At 43.5% G+C, this 26,314-nt stretch overlaps 1 protein-coding gene across 1 annotated transcript in view; it reads left to right on the top strand.

The window, feature by feature from the left end:
• The window catches only part of LOC135081335 (dynein axonemal heavy chain 1-like), a 111,585-nt gene that overhangs the window by 75,233 nt on the left and 10,038 nt on the right, over window positions 1-26,314 (top strand). The window contains exons 63-80 of the mRNA XM_063976053.1: window positions 11,569-11,698; window positions 12,808-12,955; window positions 13,684-13,787; window positions 14,047-14,123; window positions 14,257-14,324; window positions 15,152-15,281; window positions 16,450-16,593; window positions 17,074-17,240; window positions 18,858-19,083; window positions 19,743-19,938; window positions 21,340-21,533; window positions 22,036-22,193; window positions 22,438-22,537; window positions 23,358-23,490; window positions 24,300-24,433; window positions 25,032-25,109; window positions 25,300-25,363; window positions 25,576-25,700. Of these exons, the coding sequence (XP_063832123.1) occupies window positions 11,569-11,698; window positions 12,808-12,955; window positions 13,684-13,787; window positions 14,047-14,123; window positions 14,257-14,324; window positions 15,152-15,281; window positions 16,450-16,593; window positions 17,074-17,240; window positions 18,858-19,083; window positions 19,743-19,938; window positions 21,340-21,533; window positions 22,036-22,193; window positions 22,438-22,537; window positions 23,358-23,490; window positions 24,300-24,433; window positions 25,032-25,109; window positions 25,300-25,363; window positions 25,576-25,700 (2,376 nt within the window). The remainder of the gene's footprint in view (window positions 1-11,568; window positions 11,699-12,807; window positions 12,956-13,683; window positions 13,788-14,046; window positions 14,124-14,256; window positions 14,325-15,151; window positions 15,282-16,449; window positions 16,594-17,073; window positions 17,241-18,857; window positions 19,084-19,742; window positions 19,939-21,339; window positions 21,534-22,035; window positions 22,194-22,437; window positions 22,538-23,357; window positions 23,491-24,299; window positions 24,434-25,031; window positions 25,110-25,299; window positions 25,364-25,575; window positions 25,701-26,314) is intronic.

The raw sequence follows: 26,314 nt of genomic DNA, 5'->3' as shown, positions 1-26,314 counted from the left end.
CTTAGAGCGAGAAGGTCCTCAACTACTGGAAGCCAGGACTCCGAGCCCACCAAGATCCTGAAGGTCACACCTAGTTTCTACTAGACTCTACCTACAGCCGTGTCACGAGCAGACTGTCATGCTGTGACGTCACGCTGTAAGTACTTAGAGCGAGAAGGTCCTCAACTACTGGAAGCCAGGACTCCGAGCCCACCAAGATCCTGAAGGTCACACCTAGTTTCTACTAGACTCTACCTACAGCCGTGTCACGAGCAGACTGTCTTGCTGTGACGTCACGCTGTAAGTACTTAGAGCGAGAAGGTCCTCAACTACTGTAAGCCAGCACTACGAGCCCACCAAGATCCTGAAGGTCACATCTAGTGTCTAGACTCTAGCCAGACTGTACAATATCAGGCGACGACTGTTGCTGCAGCCGCGTCATGCTGTGACGTCACGCTGTAAGTACTTAGAGCGAGAAGGTCCTCAACTACTGGAAGCCAGGAATACCAGGCAACCAAGATCCTGAAGGTCACACCTAGTTTCTACTAGACTTTACCTATAGCCGTGTCACGAGCAGATTGTCATGTTGTGACGTCACGCTCTAAGTACTTAGAGCGTACTCAACTATTGTAAGCCAGCACTACGAGCCCACCAAGATGCTGAAGGTCACATCTCTCTCAGTGCCTAGACTTATCGACCTCAGGCGTGACTGTTGCTGCAGAGTTTCATACTGTGACGTCATGCTGTAAGTCAAGTTCAAGTGCTGTGTTAAATGTAAGTTAGTACTTTTTGCTCCTAGTGGAGCAAAAAGTTCATCAACTACTGGAAGCCAGGACTACGAGTCCACCAAGATCCTGAAGGTCACATCTAGTGTCTAAGACTTGCCGACCTCAGGCATGACTGTTGCAGACTCATGCTGTGACGTCACGCTGTAAGTACTTAGAGCGAGAAAGTCCTCAACTACTCAACTACTGGAAGCCAGGACTAAGATCCTGAAGGTCACATCTCTCTCTGTGTCTAGACTCACCTCAGGCGCGACTGTTGCTTCAGCCGTGTCACGAACAGAGTGTCATGTTGTGACGTCACGCTATAAGTACTGCCTGGACTCGCTCATGAAGTTCGACAAGGAGTCCATCACCGAGGACATGATCAAGAAGCTCAAGCGGTTCATCGCCAACCCGGACTACGAGCCCACCAAGATCCTGAAGGTCACACCTAGTTTCTACTAGACTACCAACAGCCGTGTCACGAGCAGACTGTCTTGCTGTGACGTCACGCTGTAAGTACTTAGAGTGAAAAGGTCCTCAACTACTGGAAGCCAGGACTACGAGCCCACCAAGATCCTGAAGGTCACAATTAGTTTCTACTAGACTTTACCTACAGCCGGGTCACGAGCAGACTATTTTGCTGTGACGTCACGCCGTAAGTACTTACAGTGAGAAGGTCCTCAACTACTGGAAGCCAGGAATACCAGGCAACCAAGATCTTGAAGGTCGCATCTAGTGTCTAGACTCTAGATTGTAGCGATTTCAGGCGCGACTGTTGCTGCAGAGTGTCATGCTGTGACGTCATGATGTAAGTACTTGGAGCAAGAAGTACCTTAACTACTGGAAGCCAGGAACACGAGGCAACCAAGATCCTGAAGGTCACATCTAGTGTCTAGACTCTAGCGAGACTGTACTAATTTCAGGCGACGACTGTTGCTGCAGCCGTGTCATGTTGTGACGTCACTCTGTAAGTGCTGCCTGGACTCATTAAGTTCGATAAGGAGTCCATATCACCGAGGACATGATCAAGTGGTAGGGTTAATACTGGGACGTGTAAAAGTGCTTTTTTAAAGCCTACTTACAGAAAATGAGTATTTTTAGAAGCTCAAGCGGTTCATCGCCAACCCGGACTACGAGCCCACCAAGATCCTGAAGGTCACAACTTTCTCAATCCCCTTGTACACGCTAAGAAAAGTCGCCAGGCCTACGCGAAAATTCGTGTCGCTTCTACACACGAACCGTGTACTTTGCTCCAGCGCTGACCAAGAAATAATTCTAATATACTAACATGCGGCGGACGCGCACTGTGTGACGAATTTTCGTAGCTAGATCCGACGACATTCTTGTCTTGTCTGCAGACACGGTGAAATTTCTCAGCGTGTCCAAAGAAGCCTCAGTGTCTAGATTTACCGACCTCGGCGCGACTGTTGCTTCAGCCGTGTCACGAACAGTGTCTTGTTGTGACGTCACTCTGTAAGTACTGCCTGGACTCGCTCATGAAGTTCGACAAGGAGTCCATCACCGAGGACATATCAAGAAGCTCAAGCGGTTCATCGCCAACCCGGACTACGAGCCCACCAAGATCCTGAAGGTCACATCTAGTTTCTACTAGACTTTACCTACAGCCGTGTCACGAGCCGACTGCCATGTTGTGACGTCACGCTCTAAGTACTTAGAGCGTACTCAACTACTGCAAGCCAAGTCTACGAGCCCACCAAGATCCTGAAGGTCACACCTAGTGTCTAGACTTACCGACCTCAGGCGTAACTGTTGCAGACTGTCATGCTTTGACATATTATGCTGTACGTACTTAGACTGAGAAGGTACTCAACTACTGGAAGCCAGCACTATGAGCCCACCAAGGTTACAACTCTCTCAGTGTCTAGCCTCACCTCAGGCGCTACTGTTGCTGCAGCCGTGTCACGAGCAGACTGTCATGCTGTGACGTCACGCTGTACGGTGCGTCACCGTACAATTGCAAACATCAGCAATATATTGCTATGCGCGGCTGACCCAATTTTATATTTTATGTTTTACATTATTTTAAGTTTAGTGTTCGATTTAGCAGCCTAACAAGTGGCCGCGACTCTCGTTAATCAATTATTGTACCTTTATACGTAATCAAGTAATAAACATCTACATTCAACAAGGAGTTTGAATCATTCTCTTCATAATCAACATAATCAAGAAAGGTGTATAGCTAGCAATAGACCATACATCTTTATTCGAGCCGGATTTATCTACAATCAAGAAAACTCAGTGCTTTGTGAATCTCGCGTACGGAGCGAATCGGTCCATTTGGCCTCCCGGAAGAGGGTCTCACCAACTGGATTGAGAAGGCGCATAATCTGTACAGAGTTCGCAAGGACATTGGGGACTAGTACCTAAACAAGAAATCAAGAATCAAGCAAATACATCAAACAAGAAATCAAGAAACAAGTAAGCATTCATCAAACAAGCAAGCAATCAAGAAACAAGTAAGAAATCAAGAAACAAGTAAGCATTCATCAAACAAGCAAGCAATCAAGAAACAAGTAAGAAATCAAGAAACAAGTAAGCATTCATCAAACACTCGAACACTCATCAAAAAAGCAAGTAAATCAGGTACAAATACAATTTATAGCAAGCAATTTCAATCAATTTCAAGCAATAATCAAGCATGTCTTCAATGGAAGATATTTTAGCAAACCAAGAGCAACTCATAGATGCAATTTACAAAATCCAAACCAATTTCAAGAAAGACGGACGTGAAAGAAAAACAGCAGATTATATTAAACGCAAAATATCTACTTTAGACAATTACTGGGTAGAATTCAACAACAATCACATACAGTTGTGGGCGTGTCAAGACAAGTCTCATGCCTACTTCACCGAAAACAAGTATGAACATATGAAGTCGACGTATGAAAACATCAAAACAGCTCTGCAAATGTACGAGCCAATGACAGAATCCAGGCCGCCGACTCCCCTACTCAAACCTGCAACACCATTAGCAGCACCATCGACATCCACGGCTCCAGCTACACCCAAGGAGTCGCGTGGTACTAACAGCAAAACAGAAGACTTACTGAAAAAGCAAGCAAGTAACTTCAGAGCGTTTCATAGAACGACATCCAATATCAACATCGATTCTATAACTGAGAAATGGGAGTTGGAAGACCTGCTTAATTCTCTGCAATCACGCTGGTCAGCCATTGACAGTCTCCACTGGGAGATTGATAGCGAAACTCAAGGCACCAGTAACAACGAATACGATAGAGCATTTTCATCATACGAGCAAATGTATAACAACATCAAACGAACCATAAACAGCAAGCTTTGGTCGGTATCCCATCGGGAAAAATCCACTCCTCAGATGGATATACCTACCTTCAGTGGAAATTACCATCAGTGGACCTCCTTCAAGGACTTGTTCGTTGAAACAATACACAACAACCCCTCGTTATCGAATGCCCAGAAAATGCAGTTCCTCAAGGGCAAGGTGCGAGGAGAAGCAGACAGGCTGATACAACATCTACCAATTAGTTCCGACAACTACAATATATGCTGGGAAATACTCAACCATCGATACAATAACAAGAAACTTATCTTCACTTCATACATAAACAACTTGCTATCAATTCCTGCCGTACAGCAACAGTCCTTACACCAAATCAAGCGCCTTCACGACACCACATTGGAAACCCTCAATGCCATAAAAAACCTAGGCATTGATATCAGCACATGGGATCCGTTGCTAGTACATCTACTTTCACAAAAACTGGATAATGAATCATTCACCGACTACAATGAATGTCTGGAACAAAAACGTGAACTACCAACGATGTCAGATTTTTTGAACTTCCTGGAATGCAAGTTTACAACAATGGAGTCCTCACGTAGAAAACAAGATTCACCAACGACAAGGCCTTTAACACATCAAGCTTCGCCAAAGCCAAATAAAACAAGATTTCAAGTATACTCAAACAATAACAACATGGCAGAACAAAACACAAACAACAATCAACTAAGAACTTACAAGTGTTCCTTATGCAATTACAACAATCATGGAATTTATTTTTGTGAAAAATTCTTATCAATGTCGCCACAACAAAGACTCAATACAGCATCAAGACTCAAGTTATGCTTCAATTGCCTAATAAAGCACCAAGGAAACTGTAGAGTGCAAAAACGATGCCGAGAATGCCAAGGTCAACACAACACAGTATTACACGAAGCCTTTGCATCAACAAATAACACAGCAAGACCAAGTACATCAAGAATGGTCAACCACAGCAACTCCTCCACGACTACTGTTCCCATTCAACAACATAAGTCACCCGAAGTACTGTTGGCAACTGCGATCGTACAAGTTCAAGCCGCCAATGGCAACTACTACAAACTACGAGCACTACTCGACCAAGGATCGCAAACATCAATTATCACCGAGAAAGCAGCACAAATTTTATCATTACCACGACGTCAATGCACTGGAGTCATAACTGGAATCGGAGCCAAGGAAAATAACTGCAAGGGAATAATAAACATAACTATCAAGTCAAATAACTGCGAATATACATTACAAACCGACGTGCTTATTATGAAAACGCTAATTAACAACCTGCCAAGTAACACATTATCGAAACCATCATGGGAGTTCCTGGAAAACATACAACTAGCAGACCCTGAGTTCTACAAAAGTCGCCCCGTCGACCTACTTTTGGGGGCGGAGGTGTACTCTAACATCATTTTGGATGGCATCTGTCGAGAAAACAATCAAACACCAATAGCGCAACAAACGCGATTTGGTTGGATATTAAGCGGAAGCGCCAATACAACTACATTACAATGCAACGTCTTATTAAACAACATTGAAGATATACAACGATTTTGGCAAATTGAAGACATTACACAACAAGAGTCATCATTGTCATCTGAAGATCAAGCATGCATAGAATTTTACAAAGCAACAACCGTTCGACGAGAGGATGGGAGATATCAAGTAAAACTTCCTCTAAAACCCAACTTCATACAAGGATTGGGAACGTCAAAACACAAGGCCATTGCGCAATTCAATCAACTGGAACAAAAATTTACGAAGCAAAATGACACCGCAATTAATTACAAAACGTTTATCGACGAATACCTAACATCAGGTCACATGCAACTTGCACGTGGAAACACGACACCGGAATACTTTTTACCTCACCACTGTGTCTTACGCAACGAGTCGACAACAACTGCACTTAGAGTTGTGTTTAACGCATCTGCAAAAACTTCTACTGGGATGAGCCTCAATGACCTCATGTACAGAGGCCCTAACCTACAAGATCTACAGTTTTTAATCTTAAAATGGCGACAATACAAGTATGCATACACAGCTGATATCGAAAAAATGTTTCGACAGATATGGTTAAATGAAGAACATCAACAATATCACAAGATTGTATGGCGAGACAATCAAACGAAACCAATACAAGAATACGAGTTAACCACCGTCACCTACGGCACCAAGGCCGCGCCATTTTTGGCGATGATGACGCTTAAGCAACTCGCAGACGATGAAGAGCATAATTATCAAGAAAATCAAGCAGCTACTATCTTACGAGATTGTTTCTATATGGATGACCTCATTCATGGAAGTCATTCATTATCATCAGCCAAACAGTTAAAACATGACCTCATAAACCTATTGAAGTCAGGAGGCTTCAATCTAAGGAAGTGGTCATCTAATACACCAGAGCTAGTCGAGGACAGCAACAAGAGAGACAATTTTGATTTTCGTGGACTTGAATCAACGAAAGCATTGGGACTTCGGTGGAACCCACAAGAAGACAGTTTTACCTTTGAATCAAAAATACCAACAAGTCAAACAAAAACCACGAAAAGAACATTATTATCTGCTATATCAACCATCTTCGATCCTCTCGGTTGGCTCTCACCTCTCACTATCAAGCTAAAACTCCTATTTCAATCTACATGGCTGTCAAACATCGACTGGAATGATAACCTTCCGGATGACATTAATTTGGAATGGTTAAAAATCAGAGACGAGATACAAAATATCAATCAAATCAAGGTTCAAAGATGGCTCGAAACGCAAGAAAACGATGTCATTGAACTGCATGGATTTTGCGACGCATCAATAAAAGCATACGCTTGCGTCATTTACTGCAAAATAACACGAAGAGGCCAAAGTACAGTGGTTCTGGTCGCCGCGAAAACGCGACTAGTTCCGGTCAGCAAAACGGTCACATTACCTCGGCTGGAGTTATGTGGCGCAGTTTTATTATCGCAATTAATTGACAAAGTTAGAAAAAGTTTACCCAATTATCAAATCAAGACCCTGGGCTGGACTGATTCAACAGCAGTTTTGGGGTGGCTGCAAGGTGATCCAGACAAGTGGAAGACCTTCGTAGCGAATAGAGTCAAGCAAGTGACTGAAATATTGCCTGGAAGCGACTGGCGATACGTCAAATCTCAAGATAATCCCGCTGATTGTGCTAGCAGGGGTCTGACAGTCACTCAATTAGAAAAGCATTCTCTTTGGTGGCAAGGTCCAAGCTGGCTACATTCATACGAAGATCAACCCGAACAAGCGTCGTTCGAAACAAGTGAAGATCTGAAACAGAAAAAACAAGTTAATACATCTACATACCAAGAAATGAGCACCATCAAGGAATTAATGCAAAAATATAGCACGTTCAAGAAACTGATTCACATCTTAGCGTGGCTATACAGATTTAAATTGACTACACTAAACAAGAAAAACTTACCATCATACCTTACCTTAGAGGAAATCCGTTTCTCCAAGTTGAAAATAATTCAACACGTACAGCAAGAATACTTCTCTCAAGAGATAAATGACCTGAAAACTAACGGGATCATCAACTCAAAAAGCAGCATACTTAACCTCAACCCTCATCTTGACGAACAAGGCATCCTCCGTGTTGGCGGAAGACTAAGACATGCACAGATAAGCTCGGAAATGAAGCATCCTATCATCATTCCACATGCAAGTCATCTTACCGACCTCTTAATCGATGAAGCTCACGCTCTCACTTACCACGGTGGGGCACGTTTAACGACCTCATTCCTTCGTCAACGATACTGGATTGTGGGTGGCATCAGGGCCATCAAGAAGCGCCTACGTGGGTGCGTCAAGTGCAGGCGATACGACACAAACAAGAAACATCAGATCATGGGTGACTTACCACACGCTAGAAGCAACCCATCCCGCCCATTTTATCACACCGGCGTGGACTTTACGGGTCACATCATGATAAAGAGCAGCAAAGGGCGCGGCATCAAGTGCACAAAGGGTTATGTGGCAGTGTTCGTGTGTATGGCGACCAAGGCTGTACACTTAGAACTTGTCTCTGACCTAACCACATCAGCATTTCTAGCCGCTCTAAAGAGAATGGCTGCTAGACGAGGAAAGCCACATCATATCTACAGTGATAATGGCACCAACATTATCGGAGCAAGTAAAGCCATACAGCAAGAATACGAGATACTTCAATCTACTCTTCATCAAAACAACAACCATTTTATGCAAGAAATAACAGAAATGAACATTCAATGGCATTTTAACGCCCCTTCCTGGCCTTCAGCAGGCGGCCTCTGGGAGGCCGCAGTAAAGAGCTTGAAATACCACCTCAAACGCGTCGTCGGCGAACAAAAACTGACGTACGAAGAATTTTCGACCGTATTATCACAGCTAGAAGGGTGTTTAAACGCAAGACCATTGTGTGCCATCAGTGAAGATCCAGAAGATCTGGATTACCTAACTCCATCGCACTTCCTATCAAGTGGACCTGTGCTAACATTATTTGAAACAGAGCAAGATCTCAGAACAAGATGGTATCTATGTCAAAAAATATATAACGACATCTGGAAGAGATGGCGTTCAGAGTACTTAACTCAATTAACTACCAGAGGCAAGTGGAAGCAAAATCAAGAAAACCTCAAAATCAATGATCTGGTAGTCATACACGACGACAACTTGCCATCGGGACGGTGGGCCATGGGGCGCGTCGTTGAACTCCACCCTGCCCCGATGGACACGTGCGAGTAGTTTCATTAAAAACCAAGAACGGTTACCTTAGACGTCCGGTAGTAAAATTATCTTTACTGCCTATCAATCAGAACTCAAATCAAGACAGCAAACAAGTTAATACAGCAAGTGTATCTCCAATACATGAAGAAAACAAGAAACGCGTGAAAAACATTGGTTTCAACTTTAAATCAATAGTATTGGCTCTACTTTATTTTATGAGCATACTTACAACAGCATCATGCACCTTCGTAAACACACCGCTGAAACAAAACCAAGGAATTTATTTCGATAAAATTTCGGATATGCAAGTAATAAGAGACGACTGGACTGTAGTGGTTTATTACAAGATGGAACCATACTGGCAAGGGATGAAGACATTCGAAAATTACTTCAATTACTTGGAAGATACATGCAAGAAACTGAACGAAGAAGTGCATTGTGACGTCATTCTATGGCAGCTACGTCACAGCTACGACGAACTGCAACACTATAATACGATACTGATGACGCAACACACGCGCACACGCTCGCGCAGGCGACGCGGTCTAATCAACGCAGTGGGCTCAGTGGCTAATACACTGTTTGGAGTCCTAGATGAGAAGTTTGCCGAGCAGTATCAGAAAGATATTACTCTCATACATGATAATGAACAACATTTGGCATCACTGTGGCGAAATCAAACTTCTATCGTCGAAGCCGAATATAATTTACTGAAAAGAAGCGAGGAAGCCATCAATAAGCAACACAAATTAGTAAACAAACACCTAATTAAAATAGAAAACGCCGTGAACATACTTAATTCAGAGGTGTTCAACATTTCACAAGCAAATTACATGACGTTGACCGCTGTAGCTGCAAGTAACATGATACACGAACTGCGAAATATACAAGAAACCCTGCTGAATACGGTCACCGACGTTTATCATGGAAGATTCAACTTCCATCTCTTATCACCTGAACAACTTAGAAACGAGCTAAGTGTCATAGCAAGTCAGATCTCAAGTGAACTAACTCTGCCCATAGAGAATATACATGTTAGTTTACAAAACATATATCATTTATTGAATATCAAGGCCAGAATGTGTGAAGATTACCTACTGTTTGAGATAAAAGTACCTTTAGTCGGCAGAGATTCCTTCGAAATATTTCATCTCATTCCCGTACCAACTGCAACAAATCATAGCAAGATGATAGACACGATCCCAATATCAGAATTCTTGGCCATCAACTTAGCTAAAGATGCTTATATCACGATGATAAAAGAAGACATCTCCTCATGTCATCAGCAAGAGCAGACTTATTTATGTCAACTCAAGAAACCTGTATATCACCTCAAGCAAGAAGAAAGTCTTTGTGAATTAGACATCAATAAGAAACAATGCAAAACAGTTGTTCACCCCTGCATCAATAAGTGGGTCGAATTAAACACATTAAACAAGTACTTGTACTTTTGTTGTGAGAGGTGTCAGTTACGAGTGATATGCGCGGATCAGGTGACCGCGCCACAGCTGGAGCAAGCCGGCCTCGTCAGCATTTCACACGGGTGCATTGTCAAGTCCGACCTATTTACAGTGCACGCTCGTAACCTTGATCGCAATGTTATCAAAACAAACGCCGATATCCAGACACAAGACATCAGTCCGATCAACAATATCATCAACGCATCGATCCCGATAACATCTATCGTAGACGACACAATTAACGAACGTCAGAGACAACTTTCGGACATCAAGAAAGGTCTGAAAGATTTGAAAGAGCAAGCAGTATTGAACATAGATGTATCATACCACGATGTACATCAATACGCTCTAATATACATCATCATCGGCGCCGCAGTCATCACGGCAGCGTGGCTGGCGTGGCGGCGAGTGCGACGCGCGGCGACTGTCGCGCCCCCGGAGGAGCGCACTACCGTGCGCCTCTCATCCATTCGAAGCAACTCAAGTGAAGACGAAGACCACAAGAACAAGAATAACAAGATACATAGTGTTAATACGATACATAATGTTAATAAGTCTACGTCGCCCATAGCAACTAGTAGTGCATCTCTATTTTCATAAACTTTACTTTCATCCCGCCTCCATCTCTGGTGGCCCGGAACATGTACGGTGCGTCACCGTACAATTGCAAACATCAGCAATATATTGCTATGCGCGGCTGACCCAATTTTATATTTTATGTTTTACATTATTTTAAGTTTAGTGTTCGATTTAGCAGCCTAACAAGTGGCCGCGACTCTCGTTAATCAATTATTGTACCTTTATACGTAATCAAGTAATAAACATCTACATTCAACAAGGAGTTTGAATCATTCTCTTCATAATCAACATAATCAAGAAAGGTGTATAGCTAGCAATAGACCATACACACGCTGAAAGAAGGTCCTCAACTACTCCACTACTGGAAGCCAGCACTACGAGCCCACCAAGATCCTGAAGGTCACATCTAGTTTCTACTAGACTTTACCTACAGCCGTGTCACGAGCAGACTGTCATGCTGTGACGTCACGCTATAAGTACTTAGAGCGAGAAGGTCCTCAACTACTCAACTACTAGAAGCCAGGACTACGAGCCTGCTAAGATCCTGAGGTCATAACTCTCTCAGTGTCTAGACTTACCTCAGGCGCGACTGTTGCTGCAGCCGTGTCACGAACAGACTGTCATGTTGTTACTGATAAGTCATTGCGGCTGGTCTGTGCTCCTCAGCACTGGACGTCCACGATTGAAAGTCAATCACTTTCTTTCCTTATTTAGGTGTATCCTAATTTTAAACTCGTCTCCACAGGTGTCCAAAGCGTGCATGTCTCTATGCATGTGGGTGCACGCCATGTACAAATTCTACCACGTCAACAAGGCCGTAGCACCCAAGAAAGAGGCTTTAGAACGCGCCACCAAGGACTTGGCGGCTGTCGAAGGTATGTAACGTCTATCTTCGGGGTGATATGACATCCTGTGGGCTAAGGATGTGTTTGCCCATATGTAAGCTACGTTTGCGCATCATAGGTCCGCAGTTCATGAGGATACGTATTGGCGCGTATATACATATACGCGTGTTGGTATTTTTATTTATTTTATTTTACATTTTTTTGGAAAACTTACAGCTAAGTGTTACATTAAGTAATGTTTATAATTAAAGTAAGGCCAATTAAAAGTTCCCACCTATAGTTATACAATTAATTAATTTTATTGCGGACAGAAAACGATGATAATTTATGAAGTTCAAACTACTATTTAACAAAGAAAAGATTATTAAATTTTGTTTTAAACTGGTTGATAGGGGTATTGAACAAGTCTAGTTCCATGTCATCACAAACAGAATTAAATCGATCAGGAACTCTAATTACAAACGAATTTTTGCGATAGTTGGTTCGAGTCAAGGGTGCCTGCAGTATTTTAAAGTGTCGTGTAACTGGGGGTATTAATATGAAAACGACTTAAAAGCTCTGAGGAGTCCACATGATTTTGAAATATTTTTAGTAGGAATGCGATGTCGTTTAAGTCTCTTCGCATATACAATGGCAAAAAGTGGAAGCGCCTGCACCGCTGTGTGTAGTCTTCTATAAAGACGCGGCATTTGTATTGCAGATGCCGTAAAAATCGTCTTTGTATAGACTCCAACCTTGTTACGTATGTTTCATAGGCTGGGTTCCACACCTGCGAAGCATACTCTAAATGACTGCGCACGAAGGCACAATAAAGCATTTTCACAGTCTTTATGTCGGTAAACTCAGAGGACATCCGCAGAACAAAACCCAGCGCCTTACTGGCCCTAGCAACAACCGAGTCAATGTGGTTCTCAAATAGAAGTTTGGGAGTCAAATACAACGCCGAGATCTCGCATATTATCAACTCTAGAGATGATGATGTATCGAAACGTATTATGAGCAGCACAGTGTGACGGGTCTCCACACGCGCGGTAAGGGGCGTGCATCATAAGAGGGCACCCGAGAAAGTTTTAGCGTAGGCCCTTAATCTCTTTATCCGTTTCTGCGTCTATTTCCATAGTTCTCTCGTTTCCCAACAGCAATGCTGGCCAACGCCAAAGCGAAGATGCAAGCATTGCTCGAAGGCATAGCCAAGCTGAACGCGTACTTACAGGAGAAGGAAGAAGAAAAGCGTAAGATGGAGGAAGACATTAACCAGTGCCTGGCCAGGATGGACCGCGCCAACCGGTGGGTTTCTGGACATGGGTCTAGCTAGCCCAACATATAGCTACTATCAACCATGATTTGGCGACGGTTTGTTAAAGTTCCCCAACCCACCTAACTAGAGCGAATTACTGCAACCGTCTACGGCCGGCTAAACTAAATGAAAACTAAACTCAGTGAAGTAAGCTAAGCTAAACTAGAACTACGTTGTCCGTCAACCAATAAATAAGCTAAAACTACGTTAATGATGGTCAGTTTGTGCTAGAACGTCGAGTTAACCGAGCTAAGTTAGTTTCACTTAGCTGGGGCATTTCACGTAGCTTAGCTGGCATAGTTTGCGGTGGACGCACATGTATGAAAAACTGGCTCAACTATGCGGGCTAAGCTAAACTAACTTAGTTTAGCCGACGGTGGACGTTCGGCTTTACGCGGGTTGCAGACCAAGAGCTCTTTTCAAGGTCGGTAAATTCTTTGCGCATACCAGGTTATGTGGGATTCTCCTCGCATGCTCTGCTGATACATCAGGACCCTCGGCTTGCCGTAGTGGGTTACCAGACCAAGAGCTAAGCTAAGCTAGTTTAGCTTAGCTCGCATAGCTGACGCAGTTTTTCATAGTTGTGAGTAAACTGCAAACTATACTAACACTTTAAGAAACTGCTCAGTTATGCGAGCTAAGCTAAACTTATGCGCATAAGGAAGATTACTAGACCATTGTGGTGTTTAAAATGTAAAAGGGATATGTTTGTGGTCAGATTACTCAACGGGTTGTCGAGCGAGCGAGTGCGCTGGATAAGCACGATCAAGAAACTGGATGTGGACATCGTCAGCTTGATCGGGGATATTCTGATCAGCGCCTGTGAGTAACTTCCTTCCTTTTAAATCGAAAGACGTCGTTCACTTCGGTTCATCGAGTGAGGCTCCTATGTCTTTCAGGTACATAGATGTGAAACCAATCTTTAATTTATTCGTCTGCACTCATTATACAATCTTTATCTTTTTAAAAATAAATCAATTCCTATCTCTACCCTCCACTAGTAAGGGCGAAAAGTAAATAGACATTATGTTCTTACTGATATTCCACGTGATCATTTATTAAATCTTTTAACGTACTACAGGCGCTGTCGGCTACATAACACCATTCACTGACGAGTTCAGAAGAGAGTTACTTCATGAATGGATGAAGCACATGGAGGTATGTTATTAATATTTAATTCTCTATTTCACCCTCTTCAAGTCTCATTTTGCTCCAAAATGTTACCCAATTTCTCCAAGGTCTCATCCATAATATTTTAATATTAAAATATTTATTATTATTATGTTCGTAGGAAGTGGCAGTCCCTCACACAGATGGCGCCACTCCACTTTCGATTCTTGGGGATCCTGTGCAAATCAGGTAAGTCTGTTCCGTACAAACTCAATGATTGCCATATAATATTTGTATACAACTTATACAAAAACGTGGGGAGATTTGATATTATCATGCCACCTCTTTATTAAAACTAAGACCCCGCAGACTACATACTTTTAGTCGGCCCATAGTTTGGCCCGATTCTAATGTGCGCACTTTCATACATCTCCATACTGATTAACAGCCCGACCCAACAATCGGCCTACTAAAAGTCGGTGGTTTGCGCTTAGTCTAAGGAAGAAAAATATTAATTTACTATTTCATATGAAAGGTTATACGAAAGCGCTGGATGCGGGCCGCTTCCAACTGGCCAATCTGGAAGTCATTGAAGGAGTCCTTTGTTCAGCAGTGAACGTCTTGTTGCTGAAATGAAACTGATTCGATCGTTCGATTCAGCTGAATGGCGTCCACTGCTGGACAAAGGCCACACCTAAGGATTTCTTTCTACAACGACCGGTTCTGCGCTTCCCGCATTTAGGCACTTCCCGCGACCTTCACCAGATCGTCGGTCCACTTAGTAGGAGGCCTACCCACGCTACGTCTTTCGGCTCGTGGTCGCCACCTCAAGAACTTTCCTGCTCCAGCGGCCTCTACGAGCTATGTGCCCCGCCCACTGCCACTTGATTTTAGCGATTCTGCGGGCTATGTCAGTCACTTTGGTTCTCCTGTGGATCTCCTCATTTCTGATTCGATCACACAAGGAAACTCCGAGGATAGCACGCTCCATCGCCCTTTGGGTGACCTTGAGCCTAGCAGTGGACGTCATATGGTTGAAATGATGCTGATTACTATAATTTTATTGTTTCATATAGAACGTGGCAGATGTACGGACTGCCGCGAGATCCGCTGTCAGTCGAGTCTGCAGTACTGATGTCTAACTCCCGGCGCTGGCCGCTCATCATCGACCCGCAAACGCAGGCCAACAAGTGGATCCGCGCTATGGTTGGTTCATCATCATCATCAGCTCCAATAGAAGTGTCAGATGCCGCGAGACCCGCTGTCAGTCGAGTCTGCAGTGGTGATGTCTAACTCCCGGCGCTGGCCGCTCATCATCGACCCGCAAACGCAGGCCAACAAGTGGATCCGCGCTATGGTTGGTTGATTATCATCATCAGCTCCAATAGAAGTGTCAGATGCCGCGAGACCCGCTGTCAGTCGAGTCTGCGGTGCTGATGTCCAACTCCCGGCGCTGGCCGCTTATCATTGATCCCCAGACGCAGGTCAACAAGTCGATCCGCGCTATGGTTGGTTCATCATCATCATCAGCTCCAATAGAAGTGTCAGATGCCGCGAGACCCGCTGTCAGTCGAGTCTGCAGTACTGATGTCTAACTCCCGGCGTTGGCCGCTCATCATCGACCCGCAAACGCAGGCCAACAAGTGGATCCGCGCTATGGTTGGTTCATCATCATCATCAGCTCCAATAGAAGTGGAAGATGCCGCGAGACCCGCTGTCAGTCGAGTCTGCGGTACTGATGTCTAACTCCCGGCGGCTAACAAGTGGATTCGTGCTATGGTTGGTTCATCATCATCATCAGCTCCAATAGAAGTGTCAGATGCCGCGAGACCCGCTGTCAGTCGAGTCTGCGGTACTGATGTCTAACTCGCGGCGCGGGCCGCTCATCATCGACCCGCAGACGCAGGCTAACAAATGGATCCGAGCTATGGTTTGTTGACTCTCAAAAATAAAATAATTGTCTGTGTACACATCACGTTTCAAAAACGCCATTCTATGGCTAGCTTTTTTCCTAAAAAGGTCTACAGGCTACATTTGACTTTCGTGTGTATCGCTATAAACGCGCGAGCAAGTGGTAAAAAATACTAAAATTCTTTGGATTATTTACATTTGCCATAAATTAAATCCGTCACACTTTGGTAAGTTTTTTACAATAAAAGAATTCGTTATAAACGTGAAAAGTAGCCGTCAATTTGTCACGAAAAATATTATCGAAAATACGCGTGATTTTTATGTGACGGATCGACTTTGTGGCATATTGACCTTTTGACAATAACTCAAAAACACTCCCTTAGTCGCCCGCCACAGTTTTCATCACAGTTTACGTAGACTGATACGCAAAACTTTTGTATTTACAAGGCACTTTTTATCCTAGGGCAAAATCGAAGGCCTAGTGGTTTGCAAGCCGAATGACCGCGACCTGCTTCGGAACTTCGAGTCTGCGCTGCGCTTCGGGAAACCCATTCTTTTGGAGAATGTCGGGCAAGAGTTGGACCCCGCATTGGACCCGGTCTTGAAGGTAATCTTAAAACCTTAAAAGTATTGAGAGCACGGCACAAAGCGTCAAAATATTATTTCGATGATTTGGTGCGGTGTGTGTCTTTCAGGGCAGTCGTTGAAGCGCGTGTCGTTGCGTAGTACCTACAACCTGGTCGAGTTAACTACGTACCAGGCGGCCGTGACGTCACATTGAGGTGCGCAGTTAACTCACCAGGGTTGTAAGTGGTTTGCAAGCGCTGCTCGCTTTTGCGTTCCGATCTGTATTGTCAACATTGTTATAAAAAAAATCATGAAAACAAATACCTTGATTTTCACCCCCACAGTTTAGTTACAAAATCTCGATTAATTGCTTTGTTTTATCGACTAGTAAGATTTATGTTATTTAAAAGTATCAAAGTTTTAAAAACTATTTTATCTTAAGATGTTTACTGCCTGAATAATAGGGCTTATATCTCAATTTCCATCGGCCAAATATTTGCAAGTAACATATTGTTTGCAGCGGCAATACTTCCGCCAAGCCGGCCAGATGGTGCTCAAACTGGGCGACTCTCTCATCCCCTACATGCCAGGCTTTCGTCTCTACATCACCACCAAGCTGCCCAACCCGAAGTACACCCCTGAAACCTCCGTCAAAGTGCAGATCGTCAACTTTGCGCTGGTGCCCAGGTCAGTACGGGCTTGCATCAAGCTAAATACTAGCTTATTTAGCTCTAATAGGTGCTACTTTACCATATACAGGGTGTTAGGTAAATGGGTATATGAGCCGACACTAGCCCATGTTAACATAGTCATATAAATGGTATGTTGAAGTCAGAAAATTGATATCTTCATTTTAATTATTTTAATTTTCATACAAATCGGATTTTATAAAATTTATTTTGTATGAAAATTAAAAAAATAAATAAAATGATGATATCAAATTTCTGACTTCACCATACCATTTATATGACCATGTTAACATGGGCTAGTGTCGGCTCATATACCCATTTACCTAACACCCTGTATAGTAGTGTGTTGTTTATGCCAAACCCGTTACACTCCTGAAACTATGGCCAAAGTGCAGATCATCAACTTTGCGCTGGTGCCTTGGTCAGTACGGGCATGCATCAAGCGAAATACTAGCTTATTTAGCTCTAATAGGTGCTACTTTACTATAGTAGTGTGTTGTTTATGCCAAACCCGTTACACTCCTGAAACTATGGTCAAAGTGCAGATTGTCAACTTTGCGCTGGTGCCCAGGTCAGTACGAACATTTCGTTTACATTTGGCAGCAAAATAAACGTTATTCTATTCTATTCAATTCAATTCAAATCTATTCTATTCTGTTCTGTTATGTTCTGTTCTGTTCTGTTCTGTTCTGTTCTATTCTATTCTATTTAAACCGAGTTCCACAAAGGCCTAAAGAATTCTACGAATTTCCATGATGACCGGTCCTGCGTTACCCGTATCTAGGTGCTTCCAGCGACCACTACAAATTAAAAGTACCGTAGGAGAACAAAAGTAATCGACGTAGCCCACAGGAATTTTTCAAATCAAATCATATATTTTGCGAAAATGGGTTTACATCATTCTAAAGTTTTGTGACTGTGTGGCAGAAAAATTCTCGAGTGGCAACCTCGAACCAGAAAACGGAGTGTAGGTAGACCTCCCACTTGGTAGAAATCAGAAGAGTAACCGAATTCTGTGAAATCTTTTTCCTCTCGCTGTTGACTAAAAGCCGCGCGCATGACGTGGTGACATAAATACAGTGTGAGTCACGTTAAAGTGTACATATGAAAATAGATGAAACTAGACCTATTTTTATCGACAAAAAAGAGATCATTGCAAACGTTGTGATAGGGATAGAGACATGCGATTTTTGGTTTGACGAAGATAATACGATAGAGAATAATACAAAGTAATAAAAACCACCGGTTATAGGGCATTTTTTGGAGAAATTTATCAAATAACCAAAAAAACACGAATTTAAAAGCAGATTTTTTTCAAAAAGTTTAATTTTTTATTATTTGTTGGCTCTTTTTGTGTATTTTATGTATTTTTTTAGTATCGCCTGTTATTTAGCATTATTACTGTTTTATTTTATCAGGATATACCGCTCAGTTAAAAAGTTATTACGTTTTCTTTACAATAAGTAATTGGAAGAAATAAAATTCTGTAAAAAATAAAAAAAATAAATCAAAAATTTTTTGACCTCTTTTTTGTCGATAAAAATAGGTCTAGTTTCATCTATTTTCATATGTACACTTTAACGTGACTCACACTGTATATCTTCTTTTCTTCCAGCGGTCTAGCAGAACAGCTGCTATCCATAGTAGTAGCACAAGAGCGTCCAGACTTAGAAGAGCTACGCGGTCAGCTGATCGTATCTCGCGCGCAGATGTCAGCTCAGCTGGCTGAGATGCAAGCTGATATTTTATACGGGCTGTCCAATAGCGAGGGATCGCCTGTGGATGACGTACCGCTTATTCTCACGCTGGAAGCTATCAAGATTAAGAGCGCTGAGATCCTGGTGAGTTGTGACCCTTTCGTTCATTTCAGCCGAAACTTCCACTGCTGGACAAAGGCCTCCCCTAAGGATTTCCACAAAGTCCGGTCCTGTGCCGCTCGCATCCACCCTTTATCATCAGGTATTACTCAGTCATTGGTAGTGAACGGAGGATTAAGTGTACATTCTTCCCACCTTGGAGGTATAAGCTATGGGGGCGTAGCTGGCTGAGATGCAAGCTGATATCTTATACGGGCTGTCCAATAGCGAGGGATCGCCTGTGGATGATGTACCGCTCATCCTCACACTGGAAGCCATAAAGATCAAAAGCGCTGAGATCCTGGTGAGTAATATTGAAGGTTATATCTTCAGAGGCATCCTTCAAGGGCTATCCTATAGCGAAAGCTCGCCCGTCTATAGTGTTGCTCATTCTTATGAAAAAGGGCTTGATATGATATGAAAAACCTAAGGTAGGGTTCTCCTGACCTACTTGTGAAATTTTTTTTTGTCCGTCAGACAAGTAATAAAAATATTGGACACGTATTCATTTCAAGATTCCTATGATTGTCTAGGAATACGTTTCTTGTGACCTGACGTTTGACGCTACAAAAACACCCTTGCGTGCCGCTTCTACACCTCGGGGTATTGACTGAGTTAAAATATCGTATTTTTGTTTCTTCCAGATTAAAGTGGAAGACATAGAGCGAACCACGATCGAAATAGACGTGGCGCGAGAAGACTACGTGCCGGTGGCCAATCGAGGGCAGATCCTCTTCTTCTGTTTATCAGGCATGGCCAACGTCGACCCCATGTATCAGTACTCGCTCGAGTGGTTCGTCAAACTGTTCATACGCAGCATGGCTGAGACCGAGCCTAATGGTAAGAAATGTTTGAGTTGCCTCAGTAGGCAAGTTGTAATTTTATCAATAACTAGCGGTTTCGTACGCGTGGATCCCGATTAACCCCCTTAGTGGTTGAATTGTTAAAAATCCTAATGAGCACCTACGTTCTAAAATAAACCCCCATGCAAAATTTGAGACTCCTAGCACTTGTAGTTTCTGAGATTTCGTGATGAGTGAGTCGGCCAATCAGTGACCTTTAGCTTTATACCTCTTACAAATTGTGGTTCTCCCTTATCCGTTCCTAGCGATGAACTACCTAAACTGGCGTTACAATTTTGTATTTCTCGTCATAAGATAGTGGTTGCCCTTGTTAATGAGGGCTATCGTTTTAGCGCTCACCAGTTGGTGCCACTGTAGAGTAAGGTCCTGTCACTTGCTAGTAGCGAAGACAGTGGCGCCAACTAGTGAGCGCGAAAGTGGTAGGAGGACTATCGCATTTGCACTCATCAACATGGCGCCACTGTAAAGTAAGGTCCTGTCAATCGCCAGGGGTGCCAACTGTTGAGTATAAAAACGATAGCCCTCATTGATATACTTTTTTACAAGCTTTTATGTATTGACTTCACTTGTTAGTATGTGTGGGACAAATCTTGCAACTGAAATTAAGACTAGTTCTCCTCGACCGATTGAGCTAAATTGGCAATGCCAGATTCTAGAAAAATAATTGTATTTTATTTTATTTTATTTTATTTACGGTATACCAACAATAAAAGAGGAATAAATTCCATGCGCGATACAAGCTTTCGAAATTTTTTGAACCTTGCATACAATTATTTTTTTCGTTTTAGTACAACTGCATTTCAGAATAAAGCTTGTTTTTAAAAAAGATTTTGCTAATCAAGTCTCTCCTTTTTTATGTGAAAAAGAAGCTATGAAGGCACTCTAGCTATTCGATCGGCCACTAAAAACTGATTATGCAGAAAATGTTGTTGTCAGTCTTCTCAGCACCAGCCCATAATGTTGTCCCAAAGTGGTGGTAGGGCAAGCTATATTTTGGACGTGTATAAGCGCATTGGAAAGGACCTCAGCACCAGAGTAAATACAAATGAGTAGGGTATCTTCATAGAAACGCACCGAGCGCGGTTTGTATGTGAGCGCGCCAATACGTATGCGGCGCGCACGCACACACTGACAAAATTTATCGTGGATTATCGGGGAGCCAGTCGTGATTGCACCGAATTTTGTCAGTGTGTGCGTGCGCGCCGCATACGTATTGGCGACGCGCTCTCAAAACCGCGCTCGGTGCGTTTCTATGAAGATAACCTACTCATTTGCATTAACTCTGTCAGCACTGAAGAAAAGCATTGACTTTGACTTTGAAAGATAAAAAGAAGCTCACTCTTTTCAGGTTCCACTAATTATTGAATTTTTGTTGCAGAGGACATAATGGAACGCGTGTACATAATAATCGAGCACTTCACTTTCTTGCTATACGTGAACGTGTGCCGCAGTCTGTTTGAGAGGCACAAGCTGTTGTTCGCGTTTCTGCTCTGTGCGCGAATTCTGCTCGACCGCGGCTCGATCAGGCTCATAGAGTTCAACTTCTTGCTGAACGGGGCTAAGATTGAGGAGGTGAGATACACACGATGTATTTTGCATTTGTGTAAGTCATTACCAAAAGTAAAGCCCGGTCTCCGAGCACGTAGAATTTTGTCCAATGACCCCAAGCTACCCATCTCGCTCGCGCGTAATTATGTTACTGTCGCGCTCGCACACTCACTGCGGTCGCCCGTTTCACAGTCGCGACAGCAATATAATTACGCGCGAGCGATAAGGATGGGTAGCTTAGGGTCATTGGACGAAATTCTACGTGCTACGCTGGTACGAACGTACGCTACTTAGACACTGAATGAACCCGTTGAAATTTTCAAGTGTAATACGCTGTTACGGCCAGCGTTTGTTTCATCAATATTGGGTATACCTACCCTTAAATCATTAATTATCATCCAGTGTCTAAGAAGCTCAGTTGGAAGAGCAGTCGCCCGGCAAGCGGAAGGTTGTGGGTTCAATTCCCGCTTCGATTTTTACAAGTTATGTATAATTTTCAAATCACTTCTAACTTTGGACTTGACAGGAGCTGGAGAACCCCGAACCAAAGTGGGTGTCAGAGAGGATGTGGCTGGACATGCAGCAACTAGCTTCCATCCCCACCATGAAGCAGTTCGTGCTGGAAGACTTCCCCAACCAGATCAAGTTCTTCCGGACTTACTACGACGCCTGGAACCCGCACAAGTGAGCCTCCAAAACCAGCTATAGTCTGGTCTGCGAGCTGCTAATTATATTGCTGTCGCGACTGTGCGACGGGCGCCCGTAGTGAGTGTGCGAGCGCGACAGCAACATAATTACGCGCGAGCGATAAGCATGGGTAGCTTGGGGTCATTGGACAAAATTCTACGTGCTCGCAGACCAGACTACAGTGCCATGTATGTAGTACCAATATTGGAAAATATAAATTAACCTTTTTTATCGTTTCCAGGCTCCCATTCCCGAAACCATTGGACACTCAACTGGACGCTTTCCAGAAGTTGCTCGTGCTGAAGTGTTTGCGGCCTGACAAGCTGGTTCCAGGTCTCCAGGTACGTGGAGTTATTGTTGTTGAAATGTACCTTGTGATGTGGCTATTCGCAAACCAGACCACCATAATGGTGCGTCCACACTGAGCGAACAACTCGCGCGGCAAACTCGACATCTTGCTCACTCAAGAGCAGAGTGAGCAGGATGTCGCGGGTTTAAGCGTAAAAAGATGCCATAGTCCGACAACTTCGTGTGCGACCGTCTTGCGGTGGACAGGCGGTGGCGAGGATGAGGTTGCGTCATAGCACGTAGCAGTTTCATCAGAATCAGAATTTCATGTCATGTAACACATGACATGAAATTATGATTCTTCCCTGCTACACCACTCGCTATCCGTTGACGTCTTAATACCTTCTCCACCACCATCACCACTATCTGTTTCCCCAAAGAAAAATCGCACACGAATTTGTCGTGTGGGGTCGTATTACCTATTATTATGTACCACCTATCTATGTATGTGTAATTGTATGTGTTATTCCCGATATGTATGAGTCAGTTGTGGAGGCGCAGGCGCATTGATCGGATCGGATCTTCTCAGCACTTGCCAAATGTTGGTCTCGAAGCGCTGGTAGGGTAAAAAGATTATGAGACATGTAGAGGCTCCTTAAGAGCAAAATGACGATTTGTAAGAACTATTTATTAGTCTAAACAAATAAAGAAATTTTGACTTTGACTTTGACGCTGCGCCAATAAACCGGAATTTACTAAATACGACGTGTATCATTTATTTATCCCACGTTGTTCACGGCAGACACGCAGCCGTGACAGTCGGAATATGGAGTTACTTTCTCATTTGTATTATTAGTTCGGACTTGTTTTCAGGATTACGTGGTGGTGGGCCTAGGCGGGCGCTTCGTTGAACCACAGCCGGCAGACTTGGCGGCGTTATACGCGGAGTCCGACCCGCTAGCGCCTATCATCTTCGTGCTGTCCACTGGCACCGACCCTGCTGCTGGTGAGAGTTTAATATAGCTTGTATACAGGCTTGAAGGGAAGTCGAACCTTAACTTCAAACTCCTATGTTCTTCTGATAATTTTGTTGCGGGTCCAATGACAGTTTAACTTTCCCCCGGGACAAACTTGACCTTCACTGATTGAGTTTTTATTGGCGGTCAAGCTGCAGATCCTGGCTACACAGGAGTTGCAGCAGTGGGAACGAGAGGTTGGTATAGTCCCGTACAACGTGTACAGACGACAGCACATCAAACTGAACACTGTTGCATCTTGTACGGTTGTAATAGATGCTATTTTGCAACAAACATGTTTAGTCTGATGTACTTTCGACTGTACAAGTTGCTCAGGATTTCAGAAGGTTGTTGAACCGCATATTTATTCATAAGAAAGCTAAAGGTTACCCCAAAGGCAATAAAGTATAATACACTCCAATAGCAGCTCGGAGTTTTTCTGCGAGATTGAATCAGAAATGAGGAGAAATGCCGGAAAATCAAAGTGGCCGATACAGCTTGCAGAATTGCTAAAATCAAGTGGCAGTAGGCGGGGCACAAAGCTTGTAGAGCTGATGGCCATTGGGACATAAAATTCTCAAGTGGAGACGACGGGCCCGTATGTAGACGCAGCGTGGGCAGGCTTCCCACTAGGTGGACCGCCAATCAGGTGATAATCGCGCCAAGTACCTGGATGCGAGCAGCGCGGTACCGGTCATTGTAGAAAGCATTGAGCGAGGTCTTTGTCTAGCAGTGCCATTTAGCTGAAACGGCAATGTGGAATTTATAGATAGGAAATTATAGAGATTGTAATGTGCAGATCTGCTGAAGTTTGCTGACAAGATGAAGATGGGCAAGCGCTTCGAGAGCATCTCGCTCGGGCAGGGCCAGGGCCCGCTGGCCGAGGCCATGATGCGAGTCGGCTGCGACTTCGGCAACTGGGTGTTCTTCCAGGTCAGTCCATGTACACACGATCACCTTCTAGCGTAGATCAGATCTGCTGCTACAAGATGAAGATGGGTAAGCGCTTCGAGAGCATCTCGTGAATACAACGGGCACTATTCTACCTAAAGCTTCAAATATAATAACACTGAGGGCCCTATCTCATCAGGTCAGTATGGTGACGCCACTGATCAACCGCAGCAATGCCTAGAGGTACCAAATACTTAGCTACATTTGTCGTTGCCAGCAGCAAATTGGTTGCGCAACAAAGCTGATACCAGTTGAGGTACCCTCCAATACACACGAGTATCACATTCTAGCTTTAGATCAGATCGGCTGAAGCTTGCTGACAAGATGAAGATGCTAGGTGTTTTTCCAGGTCAGATTTAATGGTGAATTGAAGGAGGGTTATTTAAAGTTGCCACTAAAATAGCACCAAGGGCCCATCTCACTAAGCCACCACACTTTTGTGGTGGCCCCACAGTGGTGTCTTGAGCTACCAAATACTTACGATTGTTGATTGCGAACGTTAGGTCCTAACCCGTCTGGACAGTGTGAGGAATGTAATATGTATTGAGACTAAATGACCTGATGTGTTTTTTGTTTTTAGAACTGCCACTTGTCGCCATCTTGGATGCCGGTGCTAGAATTAAACGTTGAGCATATCCAACCGGAATTGGTTCATAAGGTAATCATAGATTAATAAGCATACTTACCTAGATACTTTTTGAAATAACCATCATAATATTCTAGCAAACAAGCGTAACAGTTGATCTGAAATAATTAATCGTATTCATTATTTCAGATTTTATATTAATTTTTAAGATTATTTTTTCATATTTTAATTTTTTTTTTACTGAAACTGTAATTTTCCACAGGATTTCCGTTTGTGGTTAACCGCAATGCCTTCCCCACACTTCCCAGTCGCATTGCTGCAAAATGGTACGTACTTTTATTCTTCTAAAGCCTGGTCCGTGAGCACGTAGAATCCCGTCCAATGACCCCAAGCTACCCATCCTTATCGCTCGCGCGTAATTATATTGCTGTCGCGACTGTGCGACGGGCGCCCGCAGTGAGTGTGCGAGCTCACAGACCGGGCTTTAGTCATTACACAAACTTTCATAAGTCATAAATCGATGACTAACAATACACAGGCTACAAAATGACAGTGGAGCCACCTAGAGGAATCAAGGCGAACTTGCTGAAGGCCTACATGAACCAAGTGCCTGACTTCGCGGATTACTTCAACTCTTCGGATAGCAAAGTTCCTAATTTCAAGGTTCTAAATCTGGTTATTGAAAATAGCAAGTAGAACTGTAGTTGCTACTTTAGTAGCTTTGTGTTTTATGTAAATTTTAGCTCAGTAGCACCACTGAATCTTTCAATCGACCTTTGTGACCTCACATTCCACCAGTGACGTGTTACATTCCAACAAAAAAGAAGATAACTTTTATGTTATTACCATGTTCCTAAACAATGAGGGTTTTCGCGAATGAAAGGTCCGTTAGATGGCGGGACGTGGATGTCGGGTCTGACTGCTGCGTGATTGGTGGATTTTGACATATCTGTTAATGTCATGTCAAAAATAACCAATCCTGCAGCATTTGAACCTCGCGTCTACGTATTGCCATCTGGCGGATTTTTCATTCGGGAAAACCCTCATTTCTTCCATTTGCCTCTGGTGAAGTAGCGTCAAATAGTTCCTGAGTGACACCCAAAGTGGCCAAAAACCTTATTCCAAATGTAACAAAGACGTCTTGTGAACTTTTTGGCTACTCTGCGTGTCACGAACTGGGTGTCAGCACTGGCCCATTTATAGTCCTGAAGCAGTGGTAGGGTTAATATTGGAACGTGTAAAAGTGCTTTTTAAAAGCTCACTTGCATAAATAAATG

Source organism: Ostrinia nubilalis, chromosome 19 (genome assembly GCF_963855985.1).
Source record: "Ostrinia nubilalis chromosome 19, ilOstNubi1.1, whole genome shotgun sequence".
Taxonomy (NCBI): domain Eukaryota; kingdom Metazoa; phylum Arthropoda; class Insecta; order Lepidoptera; family Crambidae; genus Ostrinia; species Ostrinia nubilalis.
The sequence above is the reverse complement of the archived record's forward strand: the minus strand, read 5'-3'. Positions and strand labels throughout refer to the sequence as shown.